The sequence below is a fragment of the Halichoerus grypus genome, chromosome 1, assembly GCF_964656455.1.
Source record: "Halichoerus grypus chromosome 1, mHalGry1.hap1.1, whole genome shotgun sequence".
Taxonomy (NCBI): domain Eukaryota; kingdom Metazoa; phylum Chordata; class Mammalia; order Carnivora; family Phocidae; genus Halichoerus; species Halichoerus grypus.
The window spans coordinates 199986132-200010400 of NC_135712.1; the positions used below are offsets into that span (position 1 = coordinate 199986132).

General features: G+C 39.0%; 1 protein-coding gene across 9 annotated transcripts in view; it reads left to right on the forward strand.

Moving 5' to 3' along the window:
• SMARCC1 (SWI/SNF related BAF chromatin remodeling complex subunit C1) overlaps positions 1-24269 on the forward strand; it is a 176100-nt gene that overhangs the window by 90661 nt on the left and 61170 nt on the right. For all 9 annotated transcript variants that reach the window (XR_013450133.1, XM_078078699.1, XM_078078697.1 and 6 more), the window contains exons 19-21: positions 5792-5851; positions 13272-13530; positions 14406-14567. Coding sequence is in view for 8 of the 9 variants with exons in the window: in XM_078078699.1 (XP_077934825.1) it covers positions 5792-5851; positions 13272-13530; positions 14406-14567 (481 nt within the window). In the remaining variant the exon portion in view is untranslated. The remainder of the gene's footprint in view (positions 1-5791; positions 5852-13271; positions 13531-14405; positions 14568-24269) is intronic.

The following is a 24269-nucleotide window of genomic DNA, read 5'->3' on the forward strand; positions in this document are numbered from 1 at the left end:
TGTGAGGGCATCACTAGCACACAGTGTAGGAAAACCGAGGGAAGGTTTTCAGGATGAAGGACTCTGATCCCTGATGGACGCACGTGACTAGGAAGGAAGCGGTCCAGGGCAAAGGATGAATGTGTGGTTAAGTATAAAGGAATGTGGAGTATTGAAGCAGTGATGATTTTCGGGGGTTTATGGCATGTAGAAGTGACCAAAATGGCAGAGAAGAGACAATTAGATGGAGTTAAAGTCCTGATATCTTTTAGAAATGTGATCAAAATGCTGATTCAGGTTAGACTAATACTTTGGCACAGCGTTTTGGAAGAGGCCTGGATCTGTGCGGAAGAAGGAGGATGAATGCCAGAAGAGGTCAACACCTGAGTCCGTGAGGAGAGGTTTTCTCCTCATTTGTAGTTGTATGAGAGGGTAGTAGGCTATTCAAACTGAGAATGATAGGTTTACAACATGAGAATGTTAAAGAGCAAGCAGGGCTAAAGGCACAGGAGAGGAAACTGGAAGTACACTGCGTTACAGTTCCTCTACTAGATAGGATGTGTAACGTAGTATTTGAAGATGCACCGTGGCAAGTTAGACGGGAGTATTGTGAATCATAGAGTATTTAAAGACCCGCAACTAAAAAGTTAATGATGGAGATAAAAACAATAAGACTCCAAAAAAGACTCCATAAGAGAGAAGGAATGAGAAAGGCAGGGGATAGATGTGCCAAGTAGAAGATAGCAAGATGATAGGTGTACATATGTCCACGGGGATAGCAATAACGTTAAGTGTAAGTGGTTGTAATCCCATTAAGCAGCAGAGATTGTCAAATTGCATAAAAAACTAAGTATAAGCATATATTGTCTATAAGAAGTCCATGTGAAATATAAAAATAAAAGAATGACAAAAGACATACCTTCTAAACATTAATCAAAAGAACACCAGAGTCGGGGTGCCTGGGTGGCTCAGTCGTTAAGTGTCTGCCTTCGGCTCGGGTCGTGATCCCGGGGTCCTGGGATCGGGCCCCGCGTCAGGCTCCCTGCTCCGTGGGAGGCCTGCTTCTCCTTCTCCCACTCCCCCTGCTTGTGTTCCCTCTCTCGCTGTGTCTCCCTCTGTCAAATAAATAAAAATCTTAAAAAAAAAAACAAACAACAAAACACCAGAGTCATTGTGTTAATTTTAGCAAAAGTAGACATTAGGACAAGTTATTTTACCAGAATTAAACTGTGGGCATTTCATAATGATAAAGGAGTTAATCAAAAAGATATAATTGGGGGCGCCTGGGTGGCTCAGTTGTTAAGCATCTGCCTTCGGCTCAGGTCATGATCCCGGGGTCCTGGGATGGAGCCCCATATTGGGCTCCCTGCTCAGCAGGGAGTCTGCTTCTCCCTCTCCCATTCTCCCTGCTTGTGTTCCCTCTCCTGGTGTCTCTCTCTGTCTGTCAAATAGATAAATAAAATCTTTTTTTAAAAAAGACATAATTGTCCTAAATATGTGTACTGTTAATTAAAAAACTTCAAAATATATAAAGCAAAATCTGATAGAATAGAAAGGAGCAATAGGCAGACACACAATTATAGTTGGAAATTTCAGTAATCCATTCTCAGTGATTGATACAACAAGTAGATTGAAAGTCAGTAAGAGAAGACTTAGACCAGCACTCTGAACCAATATGACCTATTTGGTGTGTAGAAGGCTCTATGCAAAATAATAGTAAAAGCATTTTTTTTTAAGGTTTTATTTATTTGAGAGAGAGAGATTGAGTGGGGGCGGGGGGGTGTTGGAGAAGCAGACTCCCCACTGAGCAGAGAATCTGATGTGGGGCTCGATCCCAGGACCCTGAGATCATGCCGTGAGCTGAAGGCAGACGGTTAACCAACTAAGCCACTCAGGCGCCCTGAAAACACATTCTTAAAAAGTTCTTGGGGAACACTCACCAATCAGTTCTGAGCCATAAAATGGGTCTCAAGAAATTTTAAAGGAGTGATACTATAAAATGTGGTTGTATGATTTCATACATGTGATATAAATGTGGTTGGCTAACCACAACAAAATTAAGCTAGAGATCAAAACCAGAAAAACAATAGAAAATTAATGAAATAAGGAGGTGGTTATTGGAAAGGATCAATAAATTTGATAATCCTCTGAAAGAGTAATCAAGAAAAAAGAGAGGACACAAATTACGGATCAGAAAAGAGAGAGAGGGAGAGAGAGAATCTTAAGCAGGTTTCTCGCCCAGTGTAGAGCCTGACATGGGGCTCGATCTCACCACCCTAAGATCATCATAACCTGAGCCGAAATCAAGAGTCCCAGGCTTAACTAACTGAGCCACCCAGGCACCCCTATGATATATGTTCTTACAAGAAATGAATGCTGAGATGGGCGCCTGGGTGGCTCAGTTGGTTAAGCGACTGCCTTCGGCTCAGGTCATGATCCTGGAGTCCCTGGATCGAGTCCCGCATCGGGCTCCCTGCTCGGCAGGGAGCCTGCTTCTCCCTCTGACCCTCCCCCATCTCATGTGCTCTCTCTCTCTCTCATTCTCTCTGCCTCAAATAAATAAATAAAATCTTTAAAAAAAAAAAAAAAAAGAAATGAATGCTGAGAGATTTGCAGACAGAACAGGAAAGGACAAGGGTGCCTGGGTGGCTCAGTCAGTTAAAAGTGTCTGCCTTTGGCTCAGGTCATGATCCCAGGGTCCTGGGATTGAGTCCCGCATCTGGCTTCCTGCTCGGCGGGGAGCCTGCTTCTCCCTCTCCCTCTGCCTCTCTCTCTCTCTCTCTCTCTCTCTCTCATGAATAAAGGAAAGGGCAGTATGACCTTGGGCGCATAGGTTAAAATGAGGTGGCTATAAACCAAGGAGTTCTGAGGCAGCCACCAGAAAACAGAAGAGGTGTAGAATGAATTCTGTCCGAGAGCATCCAGAGGGAGTGCGGCCCTGCTAACACCGTGATCTTCGTCTCAGTTGTATTGATTTTGGACTTCCAGCTTTCTGAGCTGTGAGAGAATGAATTTTTGTTCTTTTAGGCCGTCAAATCTGTGATAATGTGATTACAGTAGCCACAGGAAACTAATGCGTTAGAATAACCTTGTATCTGTTATCTGTATATGGTGCAGCACCTTCATGAGTACAAAACTCTAGGCCCACATGATTCCACTGATGCTTTTGTATCAAAATCTTTTTCTTTTAAGATTTATTTATGTATTTATTTGTCAGAGAGCGAGCACAAGCAGGGCGAGCAGCAGGCAGAGGGAGAAGCAAGCTCCCTGCGGAGCAAGGAGCCTGCGGGACTCTATCCCAGGACCCTGGGATCATGACCTGAGCCAAAGGCAGACGCCCAACCGACTGAGCCACCCAGGCGTCCCTGTACCAAACATTTAAGGAAGAAGTAATACCAACCTATATAAACTCTTCCAGGAAATAAAAGTGGAGGGAACACTATTATAGCTAAATATAAATATATATATATATGTATATATATAAAAACACACCCAGTCACTGAGCTCCTGGCTATATAAATAAGATAAATCAGTTTAAAAAAAGAATGAATATATACAGGAATATGCATGAATGTCCTTAGCAGCCTTATCGAAGATAGCCAAAAACTGTAAACAGTGATCAATCAAGCATATAATGGATAAATTGTGGTTTATTCAAATAATGTAATATTAACACAGAAATGAAAAGAATTGACTTCCTTCATGTAAAAAGTGTGGTTGAATGTCATTGACATAATATGAAGCCAGACCCACAAACTCATACTGAATGGTTTTACTTACAAAGTTCAGATCCAGGAAAAACTAACCTATGACTATAGAATTGAGAATAGTGTATACTTATGTGGGTTGCTATCAACTTGAGATTTAAAGGAGAGACCCCTGGATGTTGATTTGAGTGGTTGTTACATGGGTGTATATGTGAAATTGTGTTTAACTGTACACCGAAGATTTGGGTGGTTTTTTTTTTTTTAAAGATTTTATTTATTTATTTGAGAGAGAGAAAGAGAGAGAGCACAAGAGGGGGGGAGCGGGAGAGGGAGAAGCAGACTCCCCACTGAGCAGGAAGCCCGATGCGGGACTCGATCCCGGGACTCCAGGATCATGACCTGAGCCGAAGGCAGTCGCTTAACCAACTGAGCCACCCAGGCGCCCAGATTTGGGTATTTTATGGTACATGCATTCTACCCCAATAAATACAAAAGAAAAAATTTCTGAAATCATGCAAAACCCCCCATAAACATCTCATGGGCCCTGTTGAGATTATGCACTCTTCCCAGAACCAGTTTTTATCAAGAGGAAAAACTATACTTTATAGCTGAGAGGTGGAGAAATGCTCGCTGTGCACGTACCCAGTAAATGCTGTCATGTGTAGGTTATAAGGATCTTTTCTGTAGTCAGGTTTGCCTTCTTTAGAATTTAGGTGAAATGTTAATGAATTTTGTTTCTCTTGGAGCTCCAAATCTGATTGATGGTCACTTCTGAGGTTGGTTCACTAAAAGATGAACATTGGTTGTTGTAAAGTAATCCTTAAGGAATCTGAACAATATGTTATGAATTATAGCTATATGCATTTTTTTCTTCTCAGAGTCATGTTGTGAGACTTGAATTCTACAATGCTTAGATTCCTCTTTATTCTGTAGTTAAAGGACTGGTTATTTTTAGTACATTTTTTGCAAAAATTTCAGAATGATATGTATTGAATACCATGGAGACCTAGCAAGTCATAATTTAATTTTTACCCACAGTATGTAGCACAGTTATGCAGAAAGGTTGAGTCAAATAACTTGAGAAGCTTTATGGTCACAAATAAGGAAATCACAGACCATAGAAATTTTCTCTTCATTTATTAAATTGTAATCTCCCAAAATAGAGTTTTCAGAGAAGGGCTATGGTAGAATGTATATTTTGAATTAGTAACATTTACACGTGAAGAATAGTGTCAGGTATACCACACATCAGTCCTCTGCTAGTCTGTGAATGGAGCAGGGCCACCAACTCAAGACATAGGAATCAGTTCACAAATCTTTTTTTTTTTTTTTTTTTTTTTTAAAGATTTTATTTATTTATTTGACAGAGACACAGCAAGAGAGGGGACACAAGCAGGGGGAGTGGGAGAGGGAGAAGCAGGCTTCCTACTGAGCAGGGAGCCCGATGCGGGGCTCGATCCCAGGACCCTGGGATCATGACCTGAGCCGAAGGCAGACGCTTAACGACTGAGCCACCCAGGCGCCCCAACAAATCTTAATTTTTACATAACAACGTTGGCTTTCTTCTACCCCCATGCTCACGTGAGTTGGCAATTAAGGGATTCTTATAGAAAGAGTGATTTAAAGTTTAAGGAATCAGTTGGTGATTATAGGTGTTAAAATTGAGAATATGAACTTGTTGCAGTTGGAATTAAGAATCCTTCAGAGTAATTTATATGTAGTATAATTTGTCTTTGAATCTTGGAAAAAGTACTTACTTCAAGTTATACCAAATATTTATATTATGTATAATATCATAGCCAATTCATGGTATGCATTAAAATATTGTAGCCTTTGTAGCTTCAAAAGGTATTTTTAAATATCAGAATAATAGGAATAATATATCTGAATGGTCTGTGAGTCCTTGATAGACAGCAAGAAATCTTCAGAAATAAGTCTGCCTTTGTGTTGGAAGTTGAGGGTCCTTAAGTGTTTTTATCCCTGTTGCTCAGGGACTTATTTGGTGGTTTGCATAAAACAGCCCCCTCTACATAGAAGGGACTCCTGCTGAGCTCCATGTTCAGGCTTTAGAAACGAGTACCTAATTTCTGGTTTTGTTTCTTTAGAGTAAAGGTGCTAGTGCTGGAAGAGAATGGACTGAACAGGAGACCCTTTTGCTCCTGGAGGTAAGCACATTAATAGAAGAGCCCCATTACCACACAGGAGATGGGTGCTTCAGTTGTGTGAGCAGTGAAATATACCTTTGGAATTAATCCTAAAGTTTTTTGAACCATGTATTGAGTTTTAATAGAATTTTCTTGGGCTATCATTAAATATCATACCTTGAAGTGATGTACTGGCTAGGGAAGATCAAGCCTGGATATGTGGTTTTTGGCCCGGGTTGTGTTGTTTTGTTTATTTTAAATCTTTGCCAATATGAAACAAATACTAGAGCTTTGGAAAAGTAGTCTCGATTTCTAATTTTTCATCCAAAATTGGAAGATGTGGCAATTCTGGCACCTCATCCCCATATAGCAATAATTGGCTGACCTTGAGTAGCAGATGTTCCTTTGAAGTGGAATGTCTCTTCAGATTCCAGTTTTCTTTAAACTTAGCCCACCTTGGTCATTGTTGATGTGTTCTCCAGTGCTTGTATGCATTTGAGTGTACGACCTCTGTATTTCCCAAAAGGATTCCAGAGAAGTAGATAAAGACCTCTGTCCCTGAAAATACTGTTTTGTCCTTGAAAGCAGAACACTCTGGTAAACCAATGATAATTCAAGATATCTGTCCGTCAACTTGTTGAATGCTTTTTGGATTTCTTCATGTCTTGGAGATTCTTGCAAATACTTACACAGGTGAATCTTAGCAATTATTTTTGCCCTAGAGAGTAAGAAGTGTAGAATATTGGGTTCCATATTTATCAACCATTTCTGAAGAAGGACCATTTGTCTTTTGTCATAGAACAATCATTGGGTAAAGTGAAGACTGTGTGACACTACTTAGTATTTGAGGGTAGAATGTGCATGTGAGAGCTAAATTAGGACTAAATGAGGAAGTTTACTGTTTAATCTCTTAGGAATGCTTTTGCCTACAAAGAACAGAAAATCTAATTAGCAGTAGATTAAACCAAAAGGACATTGGTTTTTTTGTTCAACTGGCTGTCTTCAGATTGGCAATTCCAACATTTTTTCTTTTTAATGATTTTATTTATTTATTTGAGAGAGTGCACGTGCATGCACAAGTTGGGGGGGAAGGGGCAGAAGGAGAGGGAGAAGCAGACTTTGGGCTGAGCAGGGAGCCTAACTCAGGGGCTCTATCCCAGGACCCTGAGATCATGACCTGAGCCGAAGGCAGATGCTTAACTAACAGCCACCCAGGCGCCCCCGAACATTCTTTTCACTGCTCAAGTATATCATCAGGTTCCTAGCTTTTCTGTTGTTTTGTTCCACCTTCTTTACGTGTCCATGTTCTGTCTCCTTGTGTTCTCTTCTGGTCACAGGAAGGCTGGTTTGTTCCCTGGCTTCATATCCCCATTCAAAATAGGAAGAACGTTGGAAAGGGCACTTCTGGGGCCTTTTCTTCTTGGGCTCTTGGAATGAAAAGCTTAACCAGAAGCCGCTCATCAGTCTTTCTCTTCTACCTCATTGTTCAGAATTGGTCTCAGTGCTCACCAAGTACCACAGGTGATGCTGGGAAAACAAACACGTGGTTTTCTAGTTTCATTAGTGGGGTCAGCCTGGAGGAAAGGAGTGATTGTTGCTGGTGACTTACAGTGCCTGCTTTGTCTATAACATTAGAGCAATGAATTTACAGAGGACGAGAGCTCCCTTTCAGTAGCGTATTGATGTGATCCAGACTTGTAGATCATGTGTAACATTTGCAGTTCAGAAATCAAGCATCAAATAGAAGATTAGGTCAGCAATTGTCAAAACTTTTTGGTCTCAGGATATACCTACACTCTTAAAAATTATATTGAGGACTTCAAAGAGTTTTTGTTTGTTAGCTTGTCAGTATTTTCCTGTATTGTAAATTAAAACTGAGAAAACTAATTTACTTAAAAATAACAGTAAACCCATTGCAAGTTAACATAACAATTTTATGAAAAATAGACTGGAAAACAAAAGATATTACTGAAAAGTATGGTGTTACACATTAGTAATATCTATAATGCCTGGCTTATTAGAATACAGCTGGATTTTCATATTTGCTTTTCCAGCCTGTATGTTGTTTTAATTTAAGTATATTAAGAAAATTTGGCATGACCTGCATATGTATTTGGAAACAGAAAGAGTATCTTAATGGCCTTTTCAAATAATTATAAGTATTCCTGTAGGATAGGCTTTCATGGCAGGTATGTATTTTTCAGAATTCTAATTTTCACTTAATCATTGGCAACAAATACTCAGCTTTCTTCGAAGTGACATTTAATTTTTATTCCTTTTTTTTTTTTAAAGTAAGCTCCATGCCCAGCGTGGAGCCCAGTGCAGGGCTTGAACTCACAACCCTGAGATCAAGACGTGAGCTGAGATCAAGAGTTGGACACTTAACCAACTGAGCCACCCAGGCGTCCCTCACAGTGAATTTTTGAGAGTCCTGTTTGCTTTTGAGAAAATGTCTGCCGGGCCATTGTGGTGGCGAGTACCTGTTAGTCCCAGATACTCAGGAGGCTGAGGCAGGAGGATTGCTTAAAGCCTGGGGTTCTGGACAGGAGTCTGCTGTGCTGCCTGGGTGTCTGCACTCAGTTTGGCGTCAGTATGGTGACCTCCCCAGAGCGGGGGCCCACCACGATACCTGAGGCAGGGTGACCTGGCCTGGTCAGAAACGGAGCAGGTCAGAACTCCTGTGCTGATCAGAAAATGTCCACCAGATATCTGTGCCTCCAAACCATGGTGTATTAGCCATTTGTTCTAATAAAAACGGTCTTCTATGAAAATGGCTAGTTGCTTGAAACTCAAGTGGTTGAACAGTGCTTTTCCTTCAGACCGCCATCGTGCTTGGATGGTTGATTTTTAGTCCTCTCGTGTACCTCACATTTCATAGTACCAAATACTGAAAACAAGTGGACTTCAGTGTTTAGATTTATAAAATTAATAATTTTAAAGTTGGATTACTTTTGTGAGTATGTGGCAGTAAAGACTAGAGTGACCCTGAAGACAGTCTGGCGCTACTGCCTTGATCATGCAGAGGGTAGGCAGATCACTCACCACTGCTTCTGCACCGATTGTGCAAATGCCATTGTAATGAAAAAGGCAGCAGTGTCCTGTTACGAGGAAAATGGGTTGATCTCTGGGCCTCCCTGAAAGAGTGGTGCCCCGTGGGTCTTCAGGCCACACTGAGATACTGGACCTGCTGATGGCTCATGGTCCTGTACCGCTTTAATTTGGTTTTTTGAGTTGTTCCAACAGCTGTGTTTTTAAGAAGTTTTAGTGGTGTGTTAACAGCTTCCTTTCTTTATACCCCTCTTCTACTTTTCCTTCTTCTCTCTTCTCAATCTCTCTCTCTCTCTGGATTAAAATTCAAAAAGATTTTTTTTTTTTTTTACTACTATTTTAATGTACTCTCATCTACTCATTCATTATCAGTGATATGCAGAGAGCTTCTTTTCTGAGCCACCCTTTATTTATTTCAGGACTGTTTTGTCCAGTCCTGTTTGCCATGGACGTTAACTTAAAAGTTCCCAGTATTTGGAGGGAATATGATACATTATCATATTGCTTTTTTAGAGTCTCTGGGCTCTGGGGAGAAATTTAGTTGTGCAGCACCAGTTGGAACACCAGTCTTATCAGTTCTTGTTCTTGCTACACACTGATACTCAAAATTTTCTCCTCTTCCACATTTAAGAATAGTGAATAGTAAATACAGAGTGAGGCCAGAATGGCTGAGCTGCTGTTTACCCTGAACATATCCAAGAAAACCACAGTATCCTTACACAATAGTGCATTTTCTTCTCCTGCAGGTGGAAGCTGTCCAGTGGTTGGGTTTTCTTTTAAACATGCAGTTGAATCAACAGCTGTCGTCTTCGGTTATACAGAGGCTCCCCAGCAGCGTTGTTACCACTAACACCTTCTCTTTCTGTAGTTTATTTATTGGTAATTAATAGCTTAAGAATTTTGAAGTGGATTTATAACCAAAACCAGTTAATTTTTTCCTAATAAATATATAAATCTGCAAGATTTGTTAAGGTCTGTGGTTCCCCGCCCCCCCGAAATGACACCATTTTATTAGACAAGTATATCACACAGGCAGCATCCCAACTATTTCAGACTATTCTTAGACCACCCGCTTTTATTTTAACACCTTATTTGATGTGGTCTCTCATCAAAGCACAGTTCTTATATGGAATGCTGCAGGTTATTATCAGTGGGTATGTTCAGTTCATTGTCTTATTACAGATTTTGGAGGCATAGTTTCAGTTTTGCAAATAACCAATGTGGAATCTACACATTGGATGAATAAATGCAGTTTGAAAAAGACCTTGAGTTGGTAGACATGAAGGCTAATACAAGGCTTTATATTAGTTTTTTGAAAACATATATTGCATAAGATAAAGATGATGGAGACTTGTCTGAGTAGATTTCATTTGTAAAATGTGTGAGGAATTCCAGGTGTGCCACCTGAAAATGAGTCACCAATTTAAGAAGCCACGAAGGGCTAACCTGGTCCATCCATCAGTTTGAAGTTGCATTGACAGAATCAGGCTGCCAGAATGGAAGAAGAAATGGCGCCATTCTGTTCATAGTGATGGTGGAGATTTTTAAGAGGCTTTCACAAGTTCTTTTAAGTCCACAGCTGATAATGTAGTCTTCCTGATCATTGTAATTGTCCCTGGGCTTGAAATTGACAAAACCTGAGTCTGGGAGTGTATCGGTTCTCCTTTGTTAACTTTAGTCTCTCATGCCTGCTTTGCTTTCTCATGCCTGCTTTGCTTTCTCATGCCTTGTATTTATTTTCCCTTAGATGACTAGTGGACATGAAATCTTGTACCTGCAGATAAAAGCCATGAAGGTTATTAACGTTGATCACTAGAAGAGTTCTTCACGTACTTTATAGTGGCTAGATCACAGAAACAGTAGCATTGGAAGATAGTAAACAGCATCAAAGATTTCCTCACGGTCTGCATGTACCTGATATGTGCCTTTCCTTGATAGGCCACCCAAGAAGTATTTTTTTCTGTGTAATTTTGAATTACATTTTAGATGAGTATGTCTTCCAGTTTAAAAAAAAAAAAAACAATTGTCTTGAGGAAAAGCCTTTTTTTACAGGGTGTTTTTTTACATTTGGAGCCAAGGAAAACTCAGATTCTTTCCCTGGTCTAGTCCAGTTCCCTGTGGTTAAGTTCAGCAGGTTTTATTGGGCTCTGTGGCAGACTCTGCAGACTGAGATAGCTAGGCCATAGACTCTACACTGAAAGGATTCGTACTGTAGCGGGTGACAGAAACAGGTTAAAACACAGCACGAGTGCAGCGTCCTTAACTTCACGATTGGAGCTGTACCTGGAGTACAAGTCCTGTCTAGAGGGATGACTGTGTGACAGGCTGGGTGAATGAGACTCAGAGGACAGCTTCCTGGGAATGGGACGGCTGTGTTGGCTCTAGTACATAATATTTCTGGTGCAGAGCAATGTGTCCAGAGGCACAATAACTACGAAGAGTGTTTGGGATCAGGATATTCCTAGAACATGAAAGAGGAGAGAGTGGGGTGGAGTGGGCCCCGATCCTGTTTGGACTTAATTCTGTAAGATAATTATAAGCAAGGAAATAGTTTTAGGCAGAGGAGAGACAGTGTCATGTGTGAAACATAATTCATTTTGGCAACAGGAAGAAGGATGAATTTAAGGTTAGAGAAACAGGCGATTCTAAGAATCCAGGTAAGGAGTGGTGAAGGGACCCAGGTCATAGCAGGAAGAATGAAGGTGTTTTGTAGTACTGTAAAATGTCTGCTAACATATCAGCCCTCCCCCTCCTTCCCAGCCAGTCTGTCACCATGTTCTGTTTGAAAACATGTCTTCGATTTCCTGTTACGTAATGCTACCATCAGTGCCCAGGCTTGGATCTTCACTTTCCCAGCCTTGCGCTTTTCTGGACACTGACTCTTTCCAGAATTTTGCATGTCAAAGGGTTTCTTAGCTGTATTCTGGAAAAAACTTTCTGGACTTTCTTATTTTACTCTGGCTGAGGAAAATAAAGGAAGAAAAATTTTTTAATAAATTTGTTTGAAAAGACTATGGTAGAGTATCCCAAGAAAATCTCCCCATAATTGGAAACATAAGATAGCCCCAATTATATGTTTCTGGCCCCAAGGATCCTAGGGAGAGAGATTGATTTTCTTTTTTGTTACAGTCTAGGTCTTTTTTCTAAGTAATTCCTTCTAGAACTACCTGAGGCCACTGGCTATCCAGAGGAAACCCAGAATTAGCGTTGTCATTCAAGGGATTTAATGAATAAGACCATCTGCTGGTGTGGGTTTTGAGGAGTCCTCTAACCACTCCAGCAAGAAGGCAAGCCTGGGGCAGCAGTTGGAGCCCTGGGTTAAGAATTTACTTAATAAACGTGGAAAGAACCATCTCACAAGCTCATCTCACAGTGTAGATCAGCAAATTAGGCTCTAGAGCAGGATTTTTCAGCCTCCTGCAATCCACATTTGGGCCAGATTTTTGTTGTGGTGGCTCTTCTTATGTGCACTGTACAGTGTTTAACAGCATCCGGGCCTCTACTCACTAGATGCCAGTAGCACCTCCCCAAAAATGTCCCCAAGGAGGCAGAATTGCCCCTGGTTGAGAATCATGTAGGAATAGCAACTTTAATCAACTACTGAATACATTCTTTTTCTCCAATTAATTCCTTGATTTTCTTCATAACATTCTGTTCCTCTCCCCCTTGGACACTGCTTTTACTTTTTCTTGAAAGTTTTTCAGCATTTTTCTCTGACAAATTATGAATTTTTAAATTGGAAATTTATACACTTTATAAATTTTAGTACCAGTTTCTTAATTTCTAACAAAAAAGGCTTGGAGTTTGAATGGGATTGTGTTGAACCTGTTATTCAGTGTGGAGAGAGTTGACATCTTAATATTGAGACTGCTGATGGATGAACATGGTGTAGCTCTTAATTTATTTAGATCTTTAGTTTCTCTCAGAGTGCTTTATGTTTTCCAGCATGTTGATCTTACACGTTCTTTATTATATTTATTCCTAGGTATTTCATTTTTGTTGTGTTTTAAATACTTTTTCCAACATAAAACTTTTCATTGAAATAAAATTGAGTTTTTCTATTCCACGTCTGTCCTGTGACTTTGCTAAACCTTTTAGTTTTAGTATCTTTTTGTACATTTCTTTGGGTTTTCTATATAAACAATTGTGTGTATTAATGAAAGACAGTTATTCTTCCTTTTATATATGTATGCTTTTTATTTATTTATTTTGCCGATTGAGATTTAATATAATTAGGAAAGCAGTCAAATCTACCTATTTTCTTATGGACTGTATAATCATTTTCATTATTTTTTTAAAAACCCATCTAAAGAACAGTCACAGGCTTCTGATATTGTTACATATTAGTTCCTTATTACCTGATACTAAAGCTCCTGGTTTTTTTCTGTTGTAGGCCCTGGAGATGTATAAGGATGATTGGAACAAAGTGTCAGAGCATGTTGGAAGTCGTACTCAGGATGAATGCATCCTCCACTTTCTGAGGCTTCCTATTGAGGACCCATACCTTGAGAATTCGGATGCTTCCCTGGGGCCCCTGGCCTACCAGCCTGTCCCTTTCAGTCAGTCAGGAAACCCAGTCATGAGCACTGTTGCTTTTTTGGCATCGGTGGTGGACCCTCGCGTGGCATCTGCTGCAGCAAAAGCAGCTTTGGGTATGGGCTTTCCTGAACCATGTTGCCAACATAGTAGTTTCGGATAATGGTTTAGTACTTTCCTTCATATACAAGTTGTTTCAGATTTAAGTGTTATCAGCTGCTATGTTCATTTCAGTTATATAGCAGAAAATCAGACATTAGCCCTTTATGTTATATTTAAAAGTATTATAATATTTTTTTAAAGATTTTATTTATTTGAGAGAATGCATGCACAAGCGGGGTGTTGCAGGGGAGAGGGAGAAGCAGACTCCACATTGAGCTGGGAGCCTGACTCGGGGCTCGATCCCAAGACTCTGAGATCATGACCTGAGCCGAAGTCAGATGCCCAACCAACTAAGCTACCCAGGCACCCCTAAAATATAATAGTTTTTAAAATTAAGAGCATTTATTAAGCATCGGAGGGGCAAAACAGAATTTTTGTGGTATATTTTGTGATTCATTTGGACTTTGACCTAACTAGCAAAAGAACAATTTAACATTGTTTGATTTTATTATAATTAGAACTTTCTCAGACTGTAAAACCCTTTCTTGGATTTCTGGTTGTTTAATCCTTGTTTGCTTTATTATCAATCTAGCCTGCAGAGTTAGATTAAGTTTGGGCAGAAATTTTGATTGTTACTAATGGAAATTTAGAAATCTCTGTTCATACAGCAAAGTACTGCGACATGTAAGTTAAAACATAGAATCATAGGATTTCATTAGTGTACATGACTGTCTCATTTGGCGTTCTTGTTTTGCTGGGATAAATAAGACTGAATCCCCAGAAAAGTCACTATGCAAGACCCTAATGTGTTGGATTTCCTACTGATTTACATTAAAGCACATATTTGTGCAAAACCAGGTCACACTATTCCATTTTTATTCTTGAACAGAGGAGTTTTCTCGGGTCCGAGAGGAAGTGCCACTGGAACTGGTCGAAGCTCATGTCAAGAAAGTGCAAGAAGCAGCACGGGCTTCTGGGAAAGTGGATCCCACCTATGGCCTGGAGAGCAGCTGCATTGCAGGCACAGGACCTGATGAACCAGAGAAACTTGGTGAGTTATGGCTGTCCCCAAGGACAGGGCTAATAGATGTTGTATTTTCCTATCAGCTTGCTAAAATAATTGGGTTTGTTTGCACTTAAAAGTAAGAACAATGGGGGCACCTGGGTGGCTCAGTTGTTAAGCGTCTGCCTTCGGCTCAGGTCATGATCCCAGGGTTCTGGGATCGAGCCCCGCATCGGGCTCCCTGCTCAGCGGGAAGCCTGTTTCTCCCTCTCCCACTCCCCCTGCTTGTGTTCCCTCTCTCACTGTGTCTTTCTCTGTCAAATAAATAAATAAAATCTTTAAAAAAAAAAAAGTAAGAACAATGATTAGTATCAACTTGTCCCTTAAGATTAGTATATGATTTTTTTTTTCTCTTATCCCTTCCTTTTATGGTAGATAGAATTTAAAGGTTGTCTGAGAGCTGTTAATAACATCACAGTTGTGAAGTATCTGATGCCAGTTTTTAAGATTTATTTATTTATTTAAGTAATCTCTACACCCAACTGGGGCTCAAAATCAAGACCCCGAGATCAAGAGTCACACACTCCACCGACTGAGCCAGCCAGGTGCCCTGTGATGCCTGTTTTTAGATCTAGGTTTTGGGCATGTGAACATAGGAATACTGGAAGGACTTCTATGATTATTTTAATTTGTATGTTGCTGGGTAGGTTTAAGTTCGTTGTTTTTTTGTTTTTAATTGAGGTAAAATTCATATAAAATTCTCTGTTTTAATCACTTAAAGGTATACAGTCTAGTAGCTTCTAGTACATTCACAGTGTTGTGCATCCATCACCACTAACTCCAAAACACTTTGATCACCCCAAAAGATAATTCCATACCAATTAAGCAAATATTTCCCATTTCTTCTCTCCTCAGCCCTGGTAACCACTAATCTGCTTTCTGTCTCTATGGATTTGCCTATTTACATTTCCTATAAATAGAATCATACAATACGTGGGCTTTTGTGTCTGACTTCTTTCACTTAGCATAAGGTTTTCAAAGTTCATCCGTTTGTCATATAAAATCACTCCTTCATTCCTTTCTGTGCTAAATAATACTCTTTCCGTGGATACACCACATTTTACTTATCCATTCATCAGTTCATGTATATTTGTATTGTTTCCATTTTTTCATTATTTTGAATAATGCTATGAACATTGAGGTACAGGATGTTGTGTGAACATAGGTTTTTCGATTCTCTGTACCTAGGAGTGGGATTACTGGATCAACTGGTAATTTTATGTTTAGCTTTTCGAGAAACTAGTCAACTGTTTTCTGTAGTGGTTCTACCATTTTATGTTTTCACCAGCAACGTACGAATGTTCTGACTTCCACATCCTCACCAACACTTGTCCCCCCCACCCCCGCTTTTAAAAAATATGCAGCTGGAGTGTTTGTGAAGTGGTTTTCATTTTCATTCAATTTGGGGAGTATTGCCGTCTTAACAATATGAAGTCTTTCAATCCTTGAACACAGGATGTCTTTCCATTTATTTAGATCTTCCTTAATTTAAGCATTGTTTTGAAGTTTTTAGTCTTGCAGTTCTTGGCACCTGTTTTACATTTCCTTTAGTTAAATTTATTCCTTTGTATTTTATTCTTTTGAATGCTTTTGTAAATGAAATTATTTTCCTGTTCTTAAGGGGAAAGCATTTCGTTATTAAGTATGATGTTAGCTGTTGGATTTTCCTACATTTCTTTTACCAAGTTTAGGGAAATTCCCTCTATACTAATTTGTTGAATGTTTTTATCCTGAAAAGGTGTTGCAGTTTGCCAGCTGCTTTTTCTATATCAATTGAGATGACCATGTAGTGTTTTTACTTTTTTCTTTAAATATGTTGTATTAATTGATTCTTGCCTGTTGAACCACTTTTGCAGTTCTGGGATAAATCCCACTTGATTGATTATGGGAATATTCCACATAATACTCTATTGGATTTAGTTTGCTTCTAGTATTTTGTTGAGGATTTTTGCATCTGTATTCATAAGGGACATTTGTTTAGTACTTTTCATTTTTTGTGATAACTTTATCTGTTTTGATGTCAGGGTAGTACTGACCTCTAAGAATGAGTTAGGAATTATTCTTTATTTTTTTGAAGAGTTTGAAAATTATTGATGCTTATTCTTCCTTCCTTCCTTCCATGCAGAATGATGGTTTTATTAAAGCATGGGTGTTCCTGGATTTTTTTCTCTGTCGGTGCCTGCGATTCTTGGTCATGGGGCTTTGAAGAATGGAGAGGTAGACCAGACAGAGTGGTGGGCAGCAAAGCAAGGTTTATTGAGCGATAGCAAAGTGATAGTACAAAGCTCGCGAGGAGGGAGGGGACCTGAGAGGGTTGCCCTATGCTCATTCTTCTGTAAATGTTTGCTGGAATTCACATAGGAAGCCATCAAGTCCTGATTTTTAATGTTTTTTTAAGAACTGATTTAATCTGCTTAGTTGTTCCAAGTCTATTTATGTTTTCTATTTCTCTTTGAGTCCGTTTTGGTAGTGTGCGTATCTTTCTAGAAATTTGTCCATTTCATGTACATTGTCTCATTTGTTGGCGCCACACAAAGACACACAAATCATAACAACCAAAAGTGGAAACAACTCAAATGTCTATCAGCTGCTGAATGGATAAACAATGTGGTATTACAATGGGAATATTATTCAGTCATAAAATGGAATGAAGTATTGACATATGGGACCTCATGGATCATCCTTGAAAACATGGTAGGTGGGGAGAAAAAAACAGAAGAGACAATATATTATTTAATTCCAATTATATGAAATACCATGAACAGGCAGATTTATAGAGATAGAAAGTAGATTAATGGTTGCTTAGGGCTAGGAGGAACAGGCAAAAGGGGATGATAGCAAAAAAGTATGGGGTTTCTGTTTGAGATGATCGAAAGGTTTTAAAATTTACTGTGGTAATGGTTGCGTGTATCTGTGAATATCCAGTTGTACTCTTTTAATGGGTTGGTTGTATGGTATACGAATTATATCTCAGTAAAGCTATTTTTTTAAAAAAGTTTATAATGTCTTTTTACAAATTCCTTTTTGTTTCTATAAGGTTGGTAGTAATGTCCCCATTTTCATTCCTGATTTTAGTAATTTGGTCCACTCTTTTTTTTTTTCTTCATCAATCTAGATAAAGACTTATCAGTTTTACCAACTTTGGATTTCAGTGATTCTGTTGTTTTTCTGTTCTAAGTTATCTCCACTGTAATCTTTTATTCTTTCCTTTTGCTTGTTGTTGGTTAAGTTTGCTTTTTTTACCTTTTTTTTTTTTTTTTTAAGATTTATTTTAGAGAGGGAGGTTGGGAGGTAGGGAAAGGAGAGGGAAAGAATCTCAATCACACTGCCCGCTGAGCATGGAGTCCACCGTGGGGCTCGATTCCATGACCCTGAGATCACGATCTGAGCAGAGATCATGATCTGAGCTGAAATCAAGAGTCAGATGCTCAACGAGCTGAGCCACCCAGGTGCCCCTAAGTTTGCTCCGCATTTTAATACTTCCTTACTTTGGAGGATGGGAAATTGATTTGAGATCTTTCTTCTTTATTCTATAGCTATATAAATTTCCCTCTCAGTACTCCTTTTACTGTGTTCTGTAAGTTTAGACATACTTTATTTTTGTTTTCATTCTTCTCAAAGTATTTTATAATTTCCCTTTTGGTTTCTTCTTTGACCCATGGGTGGTTTTAAGAGTGTGTTGTTTAGTATATACCAATTAGTGATTTTTTTTAGATTTTCCTCTGTTACCAATTTCTAATTTCCTTCCATTGTATTCAGAAAAGGTAATTTGTGTGGTTTCTATCTTTTAAAATTTATTGAGACTTGTTTTGTTCTCTAATATATTAGCCTGGCGAGTATTCCTTTTGTATTCTATTGTTGAATGGCACCGTCTGTGTATGTTTGGTCTGGCTGGTTTATAGTGTTGTTCAAGTTGTCTGTCATTTTTCTAGTTGGTCTGTCCTTCACTGAAAGTGACGTCTTGAAATTTCCAACTGTTATTGTTGAACTATCTATATTTCTTCCTTCAGTTCTGTCTGGTTTTGCTTCATGTATTTTTTTAGTTGCATACATCTTTATAATTGTTCTGTCTCTCTCACGGATTGGCCTTTTTATCATTATATAACATCTTCCGTTTTCTCTTTAAGCTTTTTTTGCCTAAAAGTCTATTCTGTATCATATTAACATACCACTCCAGCTCTCTTTGGGTTACTGTGTTTGCATGGAATATCTTTTTTCCATTAATTTACTCTTCAATCTGTTTGTGTCTTTGGATCTAAGATAGGTCTCTTATAGACGGCATATTTTTTTGTTGGATTTTAGGATTTTGCAGACTTAGTTTGTACCTTCGGGTCTGCCCTGTATAGCTATAGCACTTTCAAAAGCTATTTGCCTTCGTTAGCTCTGAGTTCTGTCATGTGTGGCACAAAAGTGATGGTTAGGTACTCTCTATAACGTATAGTTATGTTAGTTTGTGATATTGGACAGATGACATTTTTGCTGTTAAGGACTTTTGGTTAGTTTAATTTATTATGAAGAGGAGTAAAATTTTAGGAGTAGCTTCATAAGCAATACCTGGCTTCTCAAATGGCAAGTGTTGCTATATGTTAAAAGAGGCTAATTTTCACACCAGGGTAAAATATTTAAATACAATTATCAGTAGTGTATTCCCAACATTTCTTACATTGTTCATTAATTTTTTCTTTTCATTATGAAATAATTTCTGATGAATAACTCAAGCTAAAGATTTCTTGCTGTCACCTTGCCTAATTCCATCTCTAAGTTGTATACAGTTTATTAACTATGCTTCAACTGCAGTCATTTTATTTTTGTCTCTTTCATTTATTCTTCTAGAATAAAGGGCATGTGAAGTAAAAAGTAAAACTGCCAGGCAGTACTGCACAGATGATACTGTCTGACCTCCTGGTGCTCTGTTCTGGGTGGTTTGAGTAGATACCAGTGAGTCTCTTCAAGCACAAAACCTTCTGATTCCCGTTAGGTTGCACAGGTCCTACCCCTGTTGTTGCCTCTGGTTTCTTAAAAGTGTCAATCTGGCAGTTTCATTTTGCAGATATATCTGGAAACACATTAATCAAACCTCTCACTTTTAGCCCTCAGAGCAAATTATTGACCTGTTCTTAACAGAGTATTTGTTAGTTTGAAAACTCACTTATTTTTCTGTCTTAGATGGATCCCCAAATTAGCAAACCCAGCCACATCTGTCTTGCTTTTTATTGATTCTGCACCACCAGGCAGTGCCCAGCTCAGGCAGGGGAAGCCTGGGCCTATTGAATGCCTGGGAAATGTCTTACTTTCCTCTACTTTTTGTGGTTTTGGTCCATTTTGCAGGGTCTTTGGTTCCCTGTGGTCATGGAATTGAAAAGGGTTGGCACCACCTTCTTAGTTTGATTCAAAGAAGTTTCTGTACTTTGCAAAATCAGGGGCAAGTTTCTACATGTAAATCTGTTTTTTAAAATTTTGGTAGGTGATACCTTAGAGCATCAGGGGTTAAGAAACAGGTTGCAAACTTAGCCATTTCTAATTTAGCAGGACAAAAACAAAATCTAGCAACTTTAGTCTTTGTGGGGTCCTTTTTCTGACTCAGTCGTGAATGTATGGTTTCCGCATTGTGCAAAGCTTGGATCTGACTGCTGCAGGAAGCACTGGAGGCGGCAGGACATGAATCTTTGAACGGCACGGAAAGTAAGCTTCATTCATAGTAGCTGGAAATAGCCTATCAGAAAACCTCTCTGAAGTGCAGTGGATACTCAGTAGTTGCAGCAACAGAATTTGGGTCCTTTTACCATTTAATAAGGGCAAAGGAAAATACCAGTATAATGTGAATATTTTGGAATGAGTTGTAAATAGAATTGTAACTTAATGCTGGCCTGTGATAGTTAATGGGATTTATGTTGGGCTGTGACTGATAGAATAAATTAGGAGACAGCAAATGGTTCTTGCTGTGGAATTGGCTCAGCAAAATTGTGATGTGAAGGCAACAGTGTACCTCCTTTCCTTGTGAGCCACCTTCCAGATAGGGAGTTCAAGGAAAGGAGGTATCGATTTTACATTTATTTATTTAGTTAGTTTTAAGATTTTATTTATTTATTTGACAGAGAGAGACACAGCAAGAGAGGGAACACAAGCAGGGGGAGTGGGAGAGGGAGAAGCAGGCTTCCCGCTGAGCAGGGAGCCTGATGTGGGGCTCCATCCCAGGACCCTGGGACCATGACCTGAGCCGAAGGCAGACGCTTAACGACTGAGCCACCCAGGCGCCCCTCGATTTTACATTTAAACTGACACTTGATATAGCAAAATAGTGCCACTGATTTGAAATAGAATGATGTAGGATTTTCCTTATCAAAATACTGTACTTGAATGGGAAGTTCACATACTTTTTATTGTGATACTTAATTTACTACGTTGTCCGTGTTAACGTGTATGTATTAACAATGGTAAAATGATAATACAGGAAAAAGTAAGTTTCCTTGTGAAATACAGGACTCCTCTTGGGTTTCTCTCATTGACATATCTAACTTTTCATTGTGGGTTTGGAATGTGGGGAGTGTTTGCTAAAATCTGAAGCACCTCTTATTTTCATTTTAGGAGACTTCTAGGAATTCTTGAGGAAATGAGTGCTCACTTCTCAGAAGGGGCTTGTCATTTCATCCTCTTTAACTCTAGTCGTTCACCAATATGTACTGACTTATCTAAATCTGTATGGTTTTTTGTTTCTGTTTGGCCAGAGACCATTCGGGGAATAGAAAAAATACTGATATTTGAGACCTCTTGCATTTAACTAAAAATATTACCAGGTTTTATTTGCCCGGTTATAAGGGACGGTGAGGGAAGTTAAGAAAAGAAATGAAAAGAATTTTTAAACATTTTTCAGAAGTCGCTGGAAATCAGCATTTCTTTGTGACATGTTATATAGGGGTTTTCTGACTGGTCCTTTGAAGTGTTTTTCCTGGGTAATCCTTTGGAGGAAGTGGCTTTGTTTTTATTGCAAAACCAAGGAAACTAAGTTTTATCGGGTTACATAGGCTTGTGAGAATCTGGTTTAAATTTTGAACCTAAATCCCTGGTCCTAAAGCTCAACCTCTTTTTATTGTAGCATGCTGCCAGAAGTAAAAATGTGTTGGTATGTCTGTATTTTTCACTCAGTGAACAAGGATCATTTAAGACCTTAGCTCCATTGTACTGTCCTGCCTTATATCCTATGGGATATATAGTAGGAAGAGACCCAGGTCCTCTTGAAAATCTATAGGAGCTACATAAGGAGACAGGCAAATGTACCAGGAAGAACAACTGGATGATTCATCTCTACGAGATCAAGGGCTTAGAAACCCACGCCAAAATTTAGTCAGAGTGATTCAGTGTATGAGCCTACACCACATAAGCATTCTTGAATGGGAGGTCAGTCTTAAACTAGACTTTTTTTTTTTTTTCTTTTTTCTTTTAACTCCTAGGGATAAATAAGACTGTAAATGTGTTACCGTGTCATTTCATTGTGTCTTAGGTGCTAGGGTACTGGTGACCAAAACAGACCAAAATCCCTGCCTGCAAGGATTGTATAGTATATTTTCAAGGTGGAAGATGAAATATGTGATACATAAAACTTAGATTGTGTAAATTAAATATAAATATGTAGAAAGAGTATGTTGGCTGCTAAGTGGTATGGTGAAAATTAAAGCAGGATTAGGAAGATAAGCGTGAAGTGTATGGAATTGCAATTTTCAAAGGTCAGGGAATATGTTACCAAGAAAGCGACATTTGAGCAAAGATGTAAATGAGGCAAAGGAAGGAGTCGTCAGACATCTAAGATCAGAGTGCCGTAGGCATTGGGAGCAACCATTGTACAGGCCCCTAGACAGGAGCTGCCTGGCACAGTTGAGGAATGGCAAGGGGAGATCATGGACAAGTAGCTGGATTGCATGATAGAGGCGGTCATGGGAGATGATGAGAGGCTTATGGGCCATTGTAAAGTTTTAATTTTTACTCTGGGTGAGATGGAGCCATTGGGGGGGGGTTTGACCAAAAGAGTGTCAGGAGTGCCTATATTTTTAAAACTCATTCTATTAGGTTGAGAACATCACCCGTCTAGGAGTTGTTAAATTGATTTATTTTTCAGAGAACTTTATGTAATATATTTGAATATCAAAGATAATTTTTTTTTACTGTATCACAAAAGCTTTTATTAAACACTTGTTAAATTTTTCTTTACTTGACCTGGAGACTAAACAAACAGTCTTTCTGATAACCTGTTTACTTGTAGTCAAACATACTGAAAATACCGATAGGATAGCACAGTGAGATGTAGGTTCAACTTTGCTGTATCTATCTATCTATCTAGCAATCTAAATGAATGATTTTTATTTTGATTTTGGTGAACTGTTTCAAAGTAAGTTGTAAACATCATGAGTCTTTGCACCCTAGACAATTCAGCATGCATCATCTTACAGGAATAAGGCCATTCTCCTATATAACTATCACAGTATAGTGCATCTTAGTCCCTTTGGAGGCCGGCAGCCCTTCCTTCCCCAGGGAATTGGAATGTACTTGCATATTCAAGGATCTGTCGAAGACTTCTTTATTGTAACCCCCATTTGTATTTCCTGATCTCAAGCATTAGTTTTATTTATTTAATTTTTTGCCTCTGAGTAAATTTACTGTATCTTAATTTTGGTTTAGAGAAGTTTGAAAGATTAAGTTAATTGATGCTTATTCCTTACAATTGACTGTGTAACATGCTCTAGGGCTATTGAATCACAAGTAGAATGTTCAGAGAAGATTCTTTTATGTTAACGAGTGGATTGTCCACTGAGCTCCTTAATACCCTGTGGAATATGGGACTGCAAAGAGTGTATCTTGAGCCATTTGTCCCAGCTCTGTGTAGAAGAGCCCAATTAATCACTTCTAGTTTTCAGGAAGGTTAAAAACTAGTCTCTAGTCCTTCAGGAGATTAAGAAGAGCATCCTGATAATAATGTTGAAAGGGTCACTTTCTAGGAACAGGAAGCCCAGAAGTGACTGTTCCAGTTCTTGCCTCAGATACTATTCATCGCTTAAAATAGCTTCATTCTTCTCATCACGAGGATTTCCATAACGTTTTAAAAATCAGGCACTTCTAGAACACCATGTGTAAAAACATGCTAGGCTGGTGAACCTAAGCAAACAGTGGAACAGTATTTAAAATGGGACTTATATCATATAGAGTGGCTTCTCTCTTCTCTTTGTCAATATTCTATTTGAAGAGCTCTTAGATTTCAAGAGGCAGAGAAGGATGGAGTCACTTTTCTAAGCAGCTCATAATTGGACATTTTAACCTCTGAGGACTGGCTAATGCTGGCTGGGATTTAAGTGACTTGCCTAATGACCCATATTTATTAAATGGTAGGATACATATTTTTAGGAAGAAATTGGCTTCCATTATATAATATAATTATGTAATGCCTTTTGGGGACTTTTATCAAATTAGGCCTTTTGTTTACTTGATAGAGATCTCTTGCTATGGGCTACTATGTGTAAGACATAAGTAATACCCTCTATTCAGGGCACCTGGGTGTCTCAGTCTTGGTTAAGCATCCAACTCTTTTTTTTTTTTTTAAAGATTTTATTTATTTATTTGACAGAGAGACACAGCGAGAGAGGGAACATAAGCAGGGGGAGAGGGAGAAGCAGGCTTCCCACGGAGCAGGGAGCCTAACGCGGG